This window comes from Carcharodon carcharias, chromosome 8, assembly GCF_017639515.1.
Source record: "Carcharodon carcharias isolate sCarCar2 chromosome 8, sCarCar2.pri, whole genome shotgun sequence".
In the NCBI taxonomy this organism is placed as follows: domain Eukaryota; kingdom Metazoa; phylum Chordata; class Chondrichthyes; order Lamniformes; family Lamnidae; genus Carcharodon; species Carcharodon carcharias.
Window position 1 is genome coordinate 157,567,322 of NC_054474.1, and position 16,659 is coordinate 157,583,980.

The 16,659-nt window shown below is 41.2% G+C and overlaps 1 protein-coding gene across 1 annotated transcript in view; it reads left to right on the forward strand.

Annotated features, from left to right (window-relative positions):
• ass1 (argininosuccinate synthase 1) overlaps positions 1 to 15,951 on the forward strand; it is a 176,963-nt gene extending 161,012 nt beyond the window's left edge. Inside the window, exons 13-15 of the mRNA XM_041193714.1 lie at positions 1,447 to 1,603; positions 14,786 to 14,851; positions 15,760 to 15,951. Coding sequence (XP_041049648.1) covers positions 1,447 to 1,603; positions 14,786 to 14,851; positions 15,760 to 15,811 — 275 coding nt within the window. The 3' untranslated portion in view covers positions 15,812 to 15,951. The remainder of the gene's footprint in view (positions 1 to 1,446; positions 1,604 to 14,785; positions 14,852 to 15,759) is intronic.
• Positions 15,952 to 16,659: the final 708 nt, after the last annotated feature.

A 16,659-nucleotide genomic window follows, 5' to 3' on the forward strand; every position in this document is an offset into this window, starting at 1 on the left:
GTTACCCTAGTCTGTTTCCTGGTTAATCCTTCATTTATCTTTTAGTCAGGTTGTCTATGCCCATAAAGCTCTGAAGTCAGCACTAAATTCTTTCGTTATGAGTACTTGAGCTAAACAGAATATATTGTGAAAGCTCCAATTGTAAAATTTCCAATTGTATTCAATCGTACATCTGCATACTAGAGGTATTTTTTCTAAAATAAAAACATTTTAATGGCAGCAAGCTGTTGACTCCAGGGGATAGCCTGTATGTGTGACATAGTGCCCCATTATCCCTGATGTAGTTATTTTATTATTATTTTTTGGCTGTGATTAGAGCTCAGAATGACATCTCCTGATAACTAAATAGGAAGATGCATGTGGACAGTCAGTGACCGGTGAGCAGCTTCACAGCTGCACGGTTTCCACATTTAGCTTTTGAGTATTTATGCTGGAAGCTCTACTTACAGTTGTAACAATACTAACAAGTGAAGAAATTGTAGCTTTGATTAACCATGCAATGAAAATTATACAGTGTAATATACAAATAACAGTAAATTATTCTTTATTTGCCTTTTTTCCTGTTTCTCCTTCCCATTTTTTTGCTTCTTACTGGCCATGTTGGGTGTTGGATGATTCTTTAGAACAAAGAAAGCAGGAGATTGGAGGTCGGCCTGTTGCAGCAATCACTGAGAAAGTGAAGAGACACTATTAAACTTACAGAGCCTGTAGCTTTAATGAAGTAGTGTCAGATCTGCTCTGTGCCCATTTCTGATCACCGTCTGTTGTCCTGATATTGGGTAATACTTGCTTCAACACTATAACATTTTTATTATAGGATTATACATGTCCAGTTGCGTTTTATGTAAAATGGTTGAAAAGACTACAGATTAGGATTTACTTTGCAAAAGATTAAACTGTAGACTGTTTTTGATCACAGCCATTCTTACTGCTGCAGGCTGGAGGCATGATCAGGCCATGAAAATGACTTGTATCCATAAATCTAGGGCTCTTGCACGTGCTTTGCCTTGCTACTGGTAAGGTGTGCGGACTGGGGTAGAAAAATGGGCCTTAATGTATTTAAGAAACATAGAAATGAGCTTTTTGCTACTTTCCAAAGTTTTTACAATAACCAGATCGCAAGAGAAAGCTGTGTCAGATGTTTGGAGCCGTAGGTTGCTGGACTGTATGGAATGCAGTCTCATATTTCACCACCGCGAGATGTGCATTCTCCAACCTTCCTTTAGTGCAGCCCAGATACAGTGCCATCATCAAAGCGAACGGTATTTGTTTTTCAGGGTTAAATACATCTTTGGGATTCAGGTGGTATTTGTGAACTGGATGATTATTGTCATCATGATTTGTGATGTTTTCTTGCTCAATGAGATTGCTACTTTGCTACCATTTCAGATTATCTGTTCAATATTTATTTACTTCTTTAATTAATTCGTATTCATGATTTGACAGGATTTTGGGACAGCCCTGAGTCTACATTTGTCCGGCACTGCATCAACAAATCACAGGAGTATGTCGCAGGGAAAGTTCAGCTGTCTGTCTTCAAGGGACATGTTTACATTCTTGGTCGGGAGTCACCTAGTTCCCTGTACAACCAGGATCTTGTCAGGTATGTAACATTACAATCTTTATTAATTGATTTACAGTTTTGTTTGAATAATGTGAAAAGTTTTGTGCTCTGAATTCCTATCACAAGGTCAGCTTGGCTGATGACTCTTCTTTCCATTTGGTCACATTCCAAAATGCCAACCATAACACCTTCCTAGTACAGCACCTAACTTTTTCTTGTAAGTCTAGAGTTCAGGCTTGAATAATTCTTCCTGTCAACCATTTTAGCTGTCAGAATTAATGACTAAAGTAAGTGTATAGTGAGCAAAATGCGCCAAGTTTGAACATATTGCTAAAATAAGAAGCTGGACATTTAAAGAGTAGCAATACAATGAGGAGTAGAAGATTTATATCTTCCACTAAGGAGATCAGTTAAAACCATGTACCCATACATAGCTGCCACGAAAGACAAAACAGAAGTTCCTACTGTGTTAGTTTGTTCCACATCTGAATTCCTCTTAAAATGACTCAAACAACTTGGATCTCCAGAAGAGCCCCACAAATGCTGATTGACTTGCAGTGCATTCTCAGCATCTGCTAATATTTTAAATTGTCAAAATTGGTGGCTTTACATTTTGTCTAAAATCTAATACATGAACTTACAGAATATCACAGTACAATATTACAGGTTATAAATGGGGAATTTTGCTGAAAATTTTCAAGAAATCTTTTTCTGATATGATTAGAAGGAACGTTATACTAAAGGCTAAATGTTTTTACTGAGATGCAATAATCACCATACAGAAACATTAGTTGAGTAACTGAGTTTTATGATGAACTCATAAGTACATAATCAATGTAACCTGGCAAAATGAGAAGCTGCTTGCTCCTTTGTTTACTTCCAGCTTCTTCACTTTTGGCCTCTATAAATGAAATATGTAGATTCAGGGGAATAATGCACTTAGGATTTGAGTTTTAAAAGAAATAACATTTATTGTAGAGTAATTGATGTTGATCAACTGAGATTTAAGCTGTTATGGTTTAGATTGCTACCCTGACCCTTTTACGTTTACTCATTCATCCATTATCTATAAACTTGCTGTGTATAATATATATATTAGATACTAAAGGCAGAAATTCTGTTTGTCGTTATTGAGTTTGATGTTTTATAAGTGGGCAAGTATGGGGAGGAAATGCATTATTGTTGATACAGTGAGATTAGTTATTGATGCCCCCAAAAATGTGTACATCTGATGCACATACTACAGTGTTATAATCTTTATTGATTTTAATCCACCAATTACAGCCACAAAAAAAATCAACAATAACACATACAGATCAATAACCCATGGTACAATTCAGTGGATCAATACAAATCTGTGCTAAGTTTCTTGCAGTCCGCTCAAAAGGCAACAAACTGTGTCCTTTAACCTTGTTTTTAAATAAGTAAACACAATTACTCATGCAGAGTTAGAATTGTATTGTGTTACACATGCAGTTTACTTTCTTATTGTCAAAGTTACGTTTTGCGATTGTAAAGACATTGAAATGTTTTTATCCCTGAGAAAAAAGGTATCGGGTAGGATAAATACCTCAGCTGATTTATCTCTTTTGTAGGCAAAGTGCGCACAGAGTAACCCTTAATAATCCCCTTCTTTATGGTTTACAGTCACAGAAGGAGCTAAATGAATAAAGTAAAAGTAATCAGGAGCATTTATTCCCTGTCAGTTCCAAAGTGATTTCTCTTTCAATTTCTACATCAGTGCCTTTAAAATGTTTGAATGATGATGGAATCATACTAATAAAAGAATAGCAGTAAGCAGTACAGGAGGCTGGAAGTGACTGGTCACAGTAGGTATAAAGTAATGTAATTATACGGCATACAGCCCACTCGACTGCACAAAAATAAAAGCATGGAATTCTGGAGAGACATCCAGCACCATTGTAAATTCTTCCAAATTGCTTGTTTTTTTATTCTCACAAATAATTCATCATTCACAACATGGATGGTAACTGCTGTGGAGTTTTGAAACCAATATGGAGAGAGATGAAGAAAAGCAGAAAATCTAAAAGCAAAAGTTAAAACAGAAGAATTATATAAGGGTATTTTTTCTGAATTTCTCCCCATTTTTTTGGTTTCTCTGGATACACATTACCTACAGCTGAGAGGCAGATGACCTTCTCCCAGGCCACTGCCAATCCAAAGCTGAATTGCTGCTAAGAGCCTCATGAGAAATGTACAAGAAAAATTTTTGCAACAATATTTTTCTTTCTTTCATTCCTGTGAGGGCAGGGTGGCAGGATTCTGTTCAGTGCTTCACCATTGCCACACAACAGGAGCTCAGCAAAATGTAGAATTAAACCTGCGCCCAACACTTTAGTGAAGGGTTTCATTGTGTTATGCAGCTTAAACTAGGAGAGGTTTCTGAAATAACACTCTGGTACAGTATAAGAACCCATCCTCTTAATGGCGCAATCCCAGGAAAGCCAGGCTATATAGTGCATAATCCACAAGATAACACAGGATGTAATATAAAAAATAAGTTTGGAAAGCAAGATGCGGTAGCTTTGCAAATCAAGATAGTATTTTTGCTCAATGATGATTACTACAATGGTGTGAGTAACATTATTTCTATTTGTACACTTTAACCTCATTGTGAGGAGCTTAGTTGTCACACTGACTCAATGTGATTTCTGAGGGTCAGTCATATTGTTTCTCAAAAACCATGACCCAGTTTTAACTCCCAGCTTGGTGTAAAGCCAAGGCACTCACCTGCATTTCCTGATTTTTGAGCAGATGAGGGAGGACATTCATGGGAAAGCAGCGATCCTTTTTGAAATATACAAATCAGGACTGATTATGTTATCAGGACCTGATCTGCAATTTTAGTTGGAGGTCTGAGCCTGGGAGGCCTGATCGTAGAAGCAGTGACAGCTTCCCTGTCAAGTAAAATCTGTCAGGAGTCAGATCATGTGCCTGAGAATTTCTCTTTATGTCCCCTTGTTGGCTATGAGGAACAGGTGTGCCCAACTGGGTTCCAAGGAAGTCCTGGGTCACTCCTCCCCTCAGCCCCATCACAGCAACAACTTGTATTTATGTAGCACCTTTAATGTAATGAAACATCCCAAGGCGCTTCACAAGAGCATTATACTGACCCACATAAGGAGAAATTAGATCAGATGACCAAAAGCTTGGTCAAAGAGGTAGGGTTGAAGAAATATATTAATGGAGGAAAGCAAGGTAGAGAGATGTAAGGAGGGTATTCCAGATCTTAGGGCATAGGCAACTGAAGTACGGCCTCCAATGGTGGAGCAATTATGGCCCAGAACTTCCATTCCTGGAGTGTCATATGCTGGATGCACCCCAGAACTTGTGTCGTACCCTTGGAGGTCCCCAGGCAAGGACTGCATGGTAATTTCCCAGGAAGTTTAAACTTCTGATGGGCAATTACCCTGAACTGGGAACCATTTAATTCTCCGATCTTAAATTGGAGACTTCGGATAGTTCCGACTCTCTTCACAAAATAGTTACTCGGGAAAAGTTAAAAAGATTAAAACCACTTCTAACTCCTGGGTAACTATGGTACTGAACCCTCCATCACCTGACTACCCTCCCGACCTCCAACCACCCCACACATCTGACTACCCTACCCACCCCCAACTACCCACCCAAGCCCCAGTCCCCCTGACCACCCAACACCCTGTCCGACCACCCAACCACTCCCCGACCACCCTAACCCCACCCCCCTCAATCACCTTAACCTCTCACCCACTTACCTTCTCCCTTGCTACTTAAAGTGGCTTTGATCTTTACACTTTACCTGGTTTATGACAGCTAGTGCCATAAAAAGGGAGCATGGCTTCCGTTCCCTGACTCTGCTGCCCTGCACTGGAAGTACTGGGAACCAGGTAGGCAGTACATTTCTCACCTGGCCCAGGACTGAAGTACAGATGAGAAATGTGCAGCTCCAGGAATGTAAAAGGAGTGGAGTGCCAATCCAACAGTAGTTGCCATTTCACGGAAGTTCTGGCCCTACGATTGGGAATGCACAAGAGGCCAGAATTAGAGGAGCATATCTCAGAGGGTTGTGGGTTTGGAGGAGCACACAGAGATAGGGAGGGGCGAGGCCATTTGGAAGGATTTGAAAGCAAGGACTAGAATTTTAGAATCAAGTTGTTGCTTGACCACGAGCCATTGTAGATCAACGAACATAGGGTGATAGGGGAATGAGACTTGTTGCGAGTTATGATACGGACAGCAGAGGTTTGGATGATGTCAAGTTTGCAGAGAGTAGAATGTAGGAGACCAGCCGGTAGTACGTTGTTTATTCAAGGCTAGAAGTAACAAAGGCATGGATGTGGGTTTCAGTAGCAAATGAGCTGCGACAGGGTGAAGGGGACATGGTGGCATAGTGGTAATGTCACTGGACTCATAATTCAGAGGCTGAAGTTAAAGCTGTAGGGGCAAGGGTTCAAATCTCACCACTGCAACTGGTGGAACTTAAATTCAATTAGTAAAATCCGGAATTGAATGCTAACCCGCTATCTGTACCCACTCATTTCCTTGCAGAGACCAGTGGATTAAAAGAAGTAGGAAACCTGAGTTCATTCCTCATCCCAGGGGCACTAATACCAACAGTAACACCCCCTCCCAAATTTCTGCCTTGGTGAGGTCAGCACAAATCAGAATCAAACCTGTTGCCTTCTGATCTCTATGACTTAGTGCTTCTGTTGAAGATGTAACAGATAAGGTAGATAAAGGGGCATCAGTAGATATATTATACTTGGATTTCCAAAAGGTATTCAATAAGTTGCCACATGAAGATAAAGGCTTATGAAGTTGGGGGTAATATGTTAGCATGGATAAAGGATTGGTTAACAGACAGGAAGCAAACAGTAGGGATAACATGGCATTTTCAAGTTAGCAGCCTATAATTAGTAGAGTGTCACAAGGATCAGTTCTCAGGCTTCATCTATTTACAATCTATATTCATAACTTAGACAAAGGGATGGAGAGTAATGTATCTAAATTTGATGAGGGTACAAAGCTAGGTGGGAATGCAAGTTATGAGGATACAAAGAGGCTGCAAAGTGATGTAGACAGGTTAAGTAATTGAGCAACAAGGTGGCAGATTGTGGTGGAGAATGAGAATTGGTCATAAGAATAGAAACGCAAATTATTTTTTGAACAAAGTGAAACTCAATAAATGTTGATGTTCTGAGGGACTTAGATATACTCGAACAAGAAACACAAAGTTAGCATGCAGGTGCAGCAAGAAATTAGGAAGGCAAATAGCATGTTGCAAAGGGAGTGGAGTACAAGAATAAAGAAGTCTAGCTACAATTGCACAGGACTTTGGTGGGATCACACCTGGAATACTAAGATTCACTAGATTGGTCCCTATCGTGAGAGGCTTAGTAAATTGAGCCTATACCCTCTGGGGTTTAGCAATATAAGAGGTGATCTCATTGAAACGTACAAGATTCTGAAGGGGCTTGACAGGAGAGACACTTAGCATGTTGGGGAATCTAGAACACCAGGGCACAGTTTCAGGTTAAGGGGCCAATCATTTAGGATTAAGATGAAGAGAAATTTCTTTACTCTAAGGGTTGCGAATCTTTGGAATTCTCTACTCCAGAGAGTTGTGGATGCCCCATTGTGGAATATACATAAGGCTGGGATAGACAGTTTTTTGGTCTGTCAGGGAATTGAGGGATTTGGGGAACAGGTGGGAAAGTGGAGTTGAAACCAAAGATCAGCCATGATCATATTGAATAGTGGAGCAGGCTTGATGAGTCTATTCCTGTTCCTATTTTCTTATATTCTTATGGCCTGAATCTTAGGCTCAGCGAGCGGGGCAGGGCGAGACATAAAATGACGCGGGGTGACATCAAGCATGCACTCTTTCCGCACTCCCGACTCAGGCAACCGCCCGCACAGGGAGCACACAGTGCTTCTGGATGCGCATCATGTTGGGCGGGGCATAATTGGCCCACCCACGTAAAATGGCGGCGTGGACCCGATTGGGGGCGCCAATCAGGTCCGCACCTGCCCCCCACAACCTCCCGACAGGGAAAAATGTACCCTATATTCTTCGCTAGGCAGTGCCTTCATCCACCAGACCATCAAGGGAGCTAATGCAAATATATTTAATGATTTGCTCCCTTGATCGTCTAGTAGATGAAGGCACTGCCTATAGAAGAACATAATAATATAAGAATTAGGAACAGGAATAGACTCATCAAGGCTGCTCCACCATTCAGTATGATCATGGCTGATCTTTTGTTTCAACTCCACTTTACAACCTGCTCCCCAAATCCCTCAGTTTCCTGTGTTCCAGATTTATTTTGTACTTTTTACATTATGTGACCTGGAACTATGGCATTGTCCATGCATGTGTTTTTAATTGTTCTGAGGAAGTTGGTGATACTGGCAAGACCTTTAATTATCCGAAGAAGGGGGTGGGTTGCCACATTTTTTCACACCTTTTGATTTGTAACAGACTCTATTTTTAAACAATATTTTTAAAACAAAACTTACAGCCTTCTAAACATTGCGTTCAGCAATTTCGGATTATAACCACTGCTCCCAAGTTTTTTGGACAGCAATTCTGTTAATGCCTCCATTATCCATCTTCTATTTCTTTATCAATCCCTTTTTGCCTTGCACCATCATCCTTTTTGTCATTTAATCTCTCTCAACTTCCACTTTATCACAGATCTTGTCTTTTGTTTCCTCCACCACCCTCTGCCCCTCCTTCCCCCCTCCCAAGTTCTTGCCTCTGTTACTTGCTCAAAAGTAGTTACACCTCTAAGTTTTCCCAGTTCTGATGGAAAGCCACCAACCTGAAACATTGGACAGAATTTAATCCAGGCAATGAAGGTCTCGTCTGCCGACTGGAGAATTGGCGAGAGCCCCGCGTCACCTCCACTGGGAAAGGCCTGCCATTTAATGTGCCTTGCATTAAGGACCCCAGGGGCATGGAAACTCCCCCTCCGGGAGCTGCCAGCCAGTCACAGGCTGGCAGGTTTAAGCTCTCCTTTACATACAGGACCGTTGGGAATGGTTGCAACTGCTGGCAGTGCACCCACCAGAGGCTCCAGGATCAATGAATGCCCCCAGGCCAAGGATGAGTGAGGGGAGGGGTGTCGCTGGCTGGAGGGGGCAAGAGATCAGAAGAAAGGGCAGAGAGGTGGTTCTGGTATTCCTGATGTTGGGTCCCTCGATGAGTGCCTGACAATGAGGGACCAGCCCCCCCATATCGGGAGCCCACAAACACTTCGCACATAATGACTCTCCCACCCATCAGTATTTCAATACCATCAGCAGCAGAATGAGGTATGTTAATTGCCCACTTGGGCATTGGGTGGGAAGGCGTCCACAAGCCCTCCTGCCCCGGCTTGATCAGGGTAGAGGCCTAAAGGCGACAAGTCTCTGCATTACACCCTAATGCCCGATTAAATGGCTCCCATCTCCAAAATCAGCTTTGAAGAAGGGCATCAAATTCCATCCATTGGGCAGAATTTTCTGCCTGTCGGGCGGGCGGGCCCTACCCAATCGCCGGCGGGCGCAGAGCCAATTGCCGCCGGCTAAGCAGGCCGCACTACAATTTTACCTGGGCGGGCCAATTAAAGCCAGCCCAGTGTGACGTCCACCGGGAAGCACTATGCACTTCCTGTGCGGGTGAGGGGGAATCCCTAAAAGCGAGAGTGCGCTCTTTCACGCATGCGCACGAAAAAACGCATACCTGGGAGGTCGCTTCCACTTTTAAAACTATTAAAAATTGAGAAAAGAAAAATCCCTTATATGTACCTTGTCACATGACTTGGGACATGTTCATAATTTATCGAATAGCTTTATTACAATGTTTAAAACCCTGCACGAAACCTCATCCCACTGCTGGATGAGGTTTCATGTTTTCTCTATTTGCCACCGAGGCTCCTGGCCTGTCCACTGACCTTAAGGTTGGACAGGCAGGTCCTTTAATTGGTTAAATGATCCTGTCAATAGCCTCAATCGGCCATTGACAGGTCGGCGGGCCCACAGCTGATTTTGCTGTGCCCCCACCTTCCTGAAAATTTAAATGGGGGCGGGATGACATTGGGGGTTCCGCCCAACGTCATCCTGCCTCATGTTACGTGTCGCCGAGTGGGCCCCACCCCCTGCTCGCTGACGGCAAAATTCTGCCCATTAACTCTGTTTCCCTGTACACAGACGCTGAATATTTCCAGCATTTTCTGTTCTTATTAAAGAATTAAAAATTTTCTTCCCATTCCTCCCCACACCTTCCCCTCTCCATCCTGTTCTCAGCCATAGTTCATTGTACTGAGAACCAAATTCTAAGGTATTATATTATCCTGCAGACATGTATTGTAATAACAACAAATCAAGTTGTGTGATAGGTATAAGAGGACATTTGTTTAGACTACATGTTTTTATTGCGGAAGTCTGCAGCTGTCAGCATGATTAGGCAAACTGAACCCAGATTAATGCCCGTGGTGCTCCAGCAGCCACTTGTAGGTGTGTTAGAGTGTGACCCTGGGAGGATTCATCCTACATTTTATTTATTTTGTTAAACACCCAAGTAAATGTTTTGTTACATTGCTAAAACCAGTCTCCTGCAATCAAACCCCATAGCTTAAGACACAGTACTGCCGTACAAACCATATGATTTGATTAGTTTTTATTAAATTGCATGTCACAGGTGAATACAGTACCTGTATTTTCAAAATATGTCTTTTTTTTAACTAGATACTCAGTACATTTAATTGGCCAAGTCGCCTTGAAGGTTCTCTACATCCTTGACATTGTCAGATTATAGCGGGCAACAAAAACTGCTTTTGATAGATGTTCTCTAATTGTTAAGTTCCCATTGTATGAAAGCATTCAGTGCAGTGTGCATACTCTAGATCAACAAAAGAACAATAACTTGGCTTTTAATTTTTCTTTTAAAAGTAAAACTCTGGTGGTTTAACTGAGAGATTTCATTTTATTGCCCCTGGGTGTCAAAGAATAAAAATAAATCAATTTGTTGAGCAAAGGTTTTCCATTGAAAAGGCTGTGTCAATATGCTGTGGCTTTTTAGACTTGCCTTCTAACAGACTATAATAAAAGACTGAGGAGCAAAATTAAAGTGATGCATGTTTCATGGACATGTTGCTGTCAACATGCATTATCCTTGAAACGTTTATTGATCCTGATTTATCTGTTGAAGCAGTTGACCCTACATTTAGCAAGGGTAGAACAGATTGATGTATTAGTGTAAGCAAAACCTTGGATAAAAACACTATTTAGGAAACAGTAGCTACCATAGGGGTATATATACTCTGGGGAGTTACCCTCATCATCAATCTGCTCATATGGTATTCATGGTAAGAAGTGTTAAATGTAGTTTTAAAATAAATAATAGGCTTGCTCATTACATTGTGTGCAATGCTAGTAAATACATCACAAACCACTCTGGTTCAACTATGTAGTGAAATGTGCATGCTTGCTAAGTGAATAATGCAATAAGATGCGCCAAGATTTTCTCCATAATATGCATTGATTATTACACAATGGAAATCACAATAAAGTGTACAAACTCAGTGTAAGGTTAGTACTTAATGAATTTGACAATTTCACTCACTAAAACTTCGGAGGGAGATAATTCTTCCCTTTTGTTCAGTCATTTTAGCACAGAGGTACATGCTACATTTTTGTCTGCAAATATCTGCCAATTTCACTGTATAGCTAGTCACAGGGGAGTATATTCCCACATTCTACCGCCATGGTCTTGATCACAGATGAGGTCATCTTCACGAATTTCCTTTTACCCTTGTCCAGCCACATCCTCCAACTTCCTTCCAACCAAATTTCCTTCTGCATCTGCCCTGGGAAGAAAACTCTCCCCTATGTCACTTTTAAGTTTCCAAATGCTTAGCCTTTAACCCTCCCTTTGCACAATACTCTAGCAGTCCTCAATCTGCTCAAACATTCTCTCACCTTCACTTTTGATGTCCTTGTCTCTAGTAAAACTTTTTGTTCCCTCAAGTCCAAAGACCATAGACTTGAATGTATCTGGCACAGAACTAATTCAGCTATCCATCACCTGATGTGGCTGCTTCCAAACCTTTCCTCATTCATTGTCTCTGAGGTTGTTCATGATCTTGCTGACTAAATCAATTCCAAAATAAACTTCCAAATCTGCATCCTTTCCATCACAAGGACTACCTACATCCACTTCCATAACATTACACAGAATTGCATAGACTTTACTGTACAGAAACAGTCCATTTGGCCCAAGTAGTCTTTGCCGATGTTTGCTCTATTCTATTTCATCTAACCCAATCTGGAAAATCTTTGCTCCTTTCTCCCTCATTTACTTATCCAGCTTCCCTTTATGGGCACCAATGTTATTTGTCTTAACTACTCCATGTGGCAGCAAGTTCCACAATCTAACTGCCCTTTAGGTAAAGAAGTTTCTCCTGAATTCTGTTGGATATACCAGTGACCACTTCAGCACCTAACTCTACCATTCTACTGCTGAAATGCTTATCCATATTTGCATTGCTTCCATACTCGACTATTCCAGTGCTCTCCTGGCCCTGCTATCCTCTGCCCTATGTAAACCTCAACTCAGCCAAAATTCTAACTTTTTGTTTTGTTTCCCATACCAAGTCCCACCGATCACCCTTGTCCTTACTAATTTACATTGACTCCTTGTATCCCAATGCCTCCAGTTTAAAATCTCTGTTATCTTTTCTGGCTTTACAACCCTCCCTGCACTACCATGAACACCCAGCTCCTTCTTGTGCATTACCTCTCACTTTGCTTAAATATTGATGACTCTAGTTTAGTCACCTGGAAACATTGGGGCAGATCATTCAGTTAGATCGAAACTGTTCTGTACCTCCAACTCCATTTACATACCCCACCCTTTACCCTTGCCTAATCAAAAGTTATCAATCCCAGTCTTGAAAGTTGCAATTGATCCAGCATGCACAGCTTTTTGGGAGACAGAGTTCCAGATTCCAGTTCCAGATTTCTACTACCCTTTGCATGAAAAATGCCTCCTAATTTCACTTCAAAATGGCTTAGCTCTAACTTTAAGATTATTCTCTTACTTTCTGGATTCCCCATCTGAGAAAATAGTTTCCCCATTGATCCTATTGAATCCCTCTGTCATTCTGATGTCCTCAATCAGAGCACCTATCAACCTTGTAAACTGAAGGAAATACAAACCAAGATAATGCAACCTGTCATCATAATTTACCGTTTAAGCCCTCGTAAGATTCTGGTGAATCTGTGCAGTATCCCATCCAAGGCCAACATGCCTTTGCTCAGGTTCAATACCCAAAACTGAACACAGTACTTTAGATGGTGTGCAACTGAAACATAATTTTCTCACTTTTTTGCATTCGAACTGCCCACTCCTCCCCAAACATTTCATTATGCTTTTTGATTAAATTTTCTATCTGATTACCAGTTTTTAATGATATATAAACTTGAATATCTAAATGTCTTTGCTGAAGCACTGCTCCTAGTTGCTTCGTATTAAGAACATTTTTTGATCTGTCTTTCTCAGATCCAAAATTGGTGACCTTATGCTTCCCCAGATATTGAAGTGCATCTACCATGGCTTTGCCCATTCACTCTGTCTATGTGTCCATTTGTAACCTTGTGTTCCCTTCCGCTGAACTTACTGCGCCTCCTAACAGTCATCTGTAAATTTGGACACACAACTCTTTAATCTTTTATCCAACATATTACGTATATATATCTATATACCTTGGAAACACAATTTATCATATCCAGCCAAAGAGAGAATATTCCTTTTATCCCTACTTTCACTCCTACCTCATCAATCCATCTTACGAGACGCTAAGGGCCGAATTTTACGTCCCGCGGGCAGGCACGCGCCTGACCCGATCGGGCATAAAATCGCACGAGATGACGTCAGGCGAGCATCCGAAATCATCGTGCACTTGTGCAATATTCCGCTCGGCGGGCACGCACAATAGTCAGAAGTGTGCCTGGCGACAATTAAGAGGGCAATTAAGCCCATTAACGGCACAATTGTCTCTGATTTTTCATGACCCGTCCAACCTTGCAGTTGGCGGACGGGTGAATCAGCCAGGTGGCCTTTACATTTTCCATCAAACCTCATCCAAGGATAGGATGAAATCTGTTATGAAATAAAATTAAAATAAATATCTGTGGACAGCGTTTTTATGAGGTATATTTTCAGGTGCTTTATTGCGATGCATGGACTTTTTTTTTGCATCTTATTAAACCTTTATTTAATCATTTGAATGTCTGCAGCTCCCTGAGGTAGCTGTCTGTCTTCAGGGAGCTCTCTCGCAGTGCTCACTTGCACCAGCAGTAACGTCATTGCCCCCCTCTTCCCGCTCCCACGCCGGCAGTGCTGAGCTTTTCAGCGCGCATTTTCATGCTGGCCATTAATTGGCCAGCCAGCGTGAAATCGCGGTCGGCGGTCTGTTTTCTGGTCACTCCCAGATCCACCAATCATGCACGCCCGCCAAAGGTAAAATTCAGGCCTAGAATACTATGCCCTTTCAGTTTTGCTAATTTTTTTTGTGCAGAACCTTATCAAATGCCTTCTGGAAGTTCATAGAGAACATTCGTAGTCACTCTCATAAGCACAATGCTAGTGTCTATTTTTATCTGAAATGCTGTGGAATATATTGAAAGGCATTGAATGAATGCAAGTTTTTGCTGTTGCTTGGCACCCCACCTCATTGGTAGATTAGATTTTAGCATGTAGGGTAAATCAAAGAGATCATCCAGCTGTTCCATGTTCTGGAACTTGGGTTCTCTAACATGCTTCAACATGGACTAGGTACAGTGATCAAACTTTTATCCATCTGGTGAGACGTTGCATTATGGTAGTGGTTACATTTAGATTCCGTTGTAAGTAATTGCATGTGGGGGCTAATTAGCTTGGTTGGTTAGATGGCAAGTGCGTGATTTAGAAGAACACCAACAGCCTGGGCTCAATTCCTGCTTTGGCTGAGGTAGATATTGCCTCCTTGCCCTACCCTGAGAGCGGAAGGCAATGGCAAACAACTACTGACAAAAAAAAACTGCCAAGAAAACAGCTCAGGCTGAAGCACCAGCAGACAATGAAAACAGCCTTCAGGCAAAGCGTACATGACATGTATTAAATGTATTAAAATGTAGCAAAAAAAATTAACTGAAAGTAGATTGACATGATTTAACTTGTTAAATTTTTCCTTCCAGCATGAATGTCCAGGGTGATTATGACCCAACTGATGCAGGTGGATTTATTAAGATTTGCTCTTTGAGGTGAGTGCTATTATACCACAAAAAAGAAACTTGTACCCAGGTGTTTTGTGCTAGTTCAAAATTTGCGCTTTTTCTCTATTGTCATGAGGACAATTTATAAACCCATTCTGAGTAAGAGCTAAAAAGTTGAACAACTTAATAGCCAACAGCTACAATACAAATATGGTTCTTGTCTGTCTTTATTACCTTATTGTGGATGTGCCTGCACCCATGCACTAGCCACTAGTGAGGTATGCAAACATGTTGTAACTTGGCATGGGGAAGGAGCAACAGCAGCCCCTCCACAACCACCCTCACCCTCCACCCTCACCCTCCACAACTCACCCTCACCCTCCACACCTCACCCTCCAGCCTCACCCTCCATCCTCTAATTTTATTTCCCTTCCATCCAGTAAACCGCCAAATCCCATTCTTCTATTTCATCTTGCAGCCAAGATCAGGATCCACCAAGTGAGGACTCTTGTGCATGAACATGTTTCCTCATTCCTATAGGACAAAGTACAATTAAATTTTTGGAGGGGTGGGTGTGCCACTAAATAATATTTAGAATTTAAATACTCCAGTTGAAAAGTTTATAGTCTGAAAGCCTGTCTTGCATGACAGTTGCATAATCTCTCTCCGTAGTGGCTTATTTAAAGACGAATACCTGTATATTTAGACACTGAGTATGAACGAGCCACTGTTATAGCACATCAGTCAAGATGTGCAACCTTGCTGTATACAGCACGCCCACATCTTAGTAACTACAATGATGGGTTCAGGTAGGTCTTCTTGAAAGAAAGCACAGAAGAGTTTAGTTGGAAGATAATGAATTTCTGTTAAAATCTATGTAAAGCAAATTCTCTACTTTTTTGATGTCTCTTTGTTTTATTATAAAAAGCTAAATATCCCATTGTATTTTCAAACAGGCTGAAGGAATACCATCGTCTCCAGAGCTCCATGATTCCAAAATCTAAATGAATGAGGTCAAACTTTAAAACTTTAATTATCAAGTTGATGCAGTTGAATTTTACAGGATATGAAATTCTGTGATGAAAGGAAAGTGTGGATTTTCCCTGTATGTTATTGGTTTCACTTTAAATAAAATGAATAATCTTGAACATCGAGGTATCTCAGTTGACCTTTTCTCTATTTCCTTTAAATGACAATGAAAAACAAGGACTCTTAAATGCATTTTAAGACATTGGACTTTGATTTTTTTAATATATTTAGGTTCCGTTACTTTGCTTTATTTTATGAAAAGCTTAGATGAAGGTTTAAGACCCGTAGCACAGGTTACTGTCAAGGTGAAAAGGGGAAACGACAAAGCTCGATAGATCAAGAATTGATCGGGTGGTATTGAGCTTGGGTTTTAAAAGGCTGAAGGTTGTAAGAGGAAGGAATGGTAAGGAGTTTTAAATGGAATTTTAAAGTGTAGGTCATATCTGATAAACAAGATTGTATTTTTTTGAAAAGCTCACTAAGTTAATGGACATGGAAAAGTCTATGAATGTTTTGTAAATGGACTTTTGGAAGGCTTTCAATCTAGGCTTTCATAAGAGACCATTAGGTAAAGTTGAAGCTCATGGAATTAAGGACAAATTATTGACTTAGGCCAGAATTTTGTGCAGAGGCGATGGCCCTGCCCTGGTTGAAAAGTCAGGGGCTAGCTGGCCTCAACTTGGCATGGTTGCCCAAGCCAAACTTAAGGTTATTGGGCCATTAATTGGCTCAGGGTGAGACTTCCACCCCCATCTGAGAGGAAGTCCCAGCTCTGAGAGCTGCCAGCTATTCAGATAGCCAGCAGCTGTCAAGTCCCAGTAGTGTCA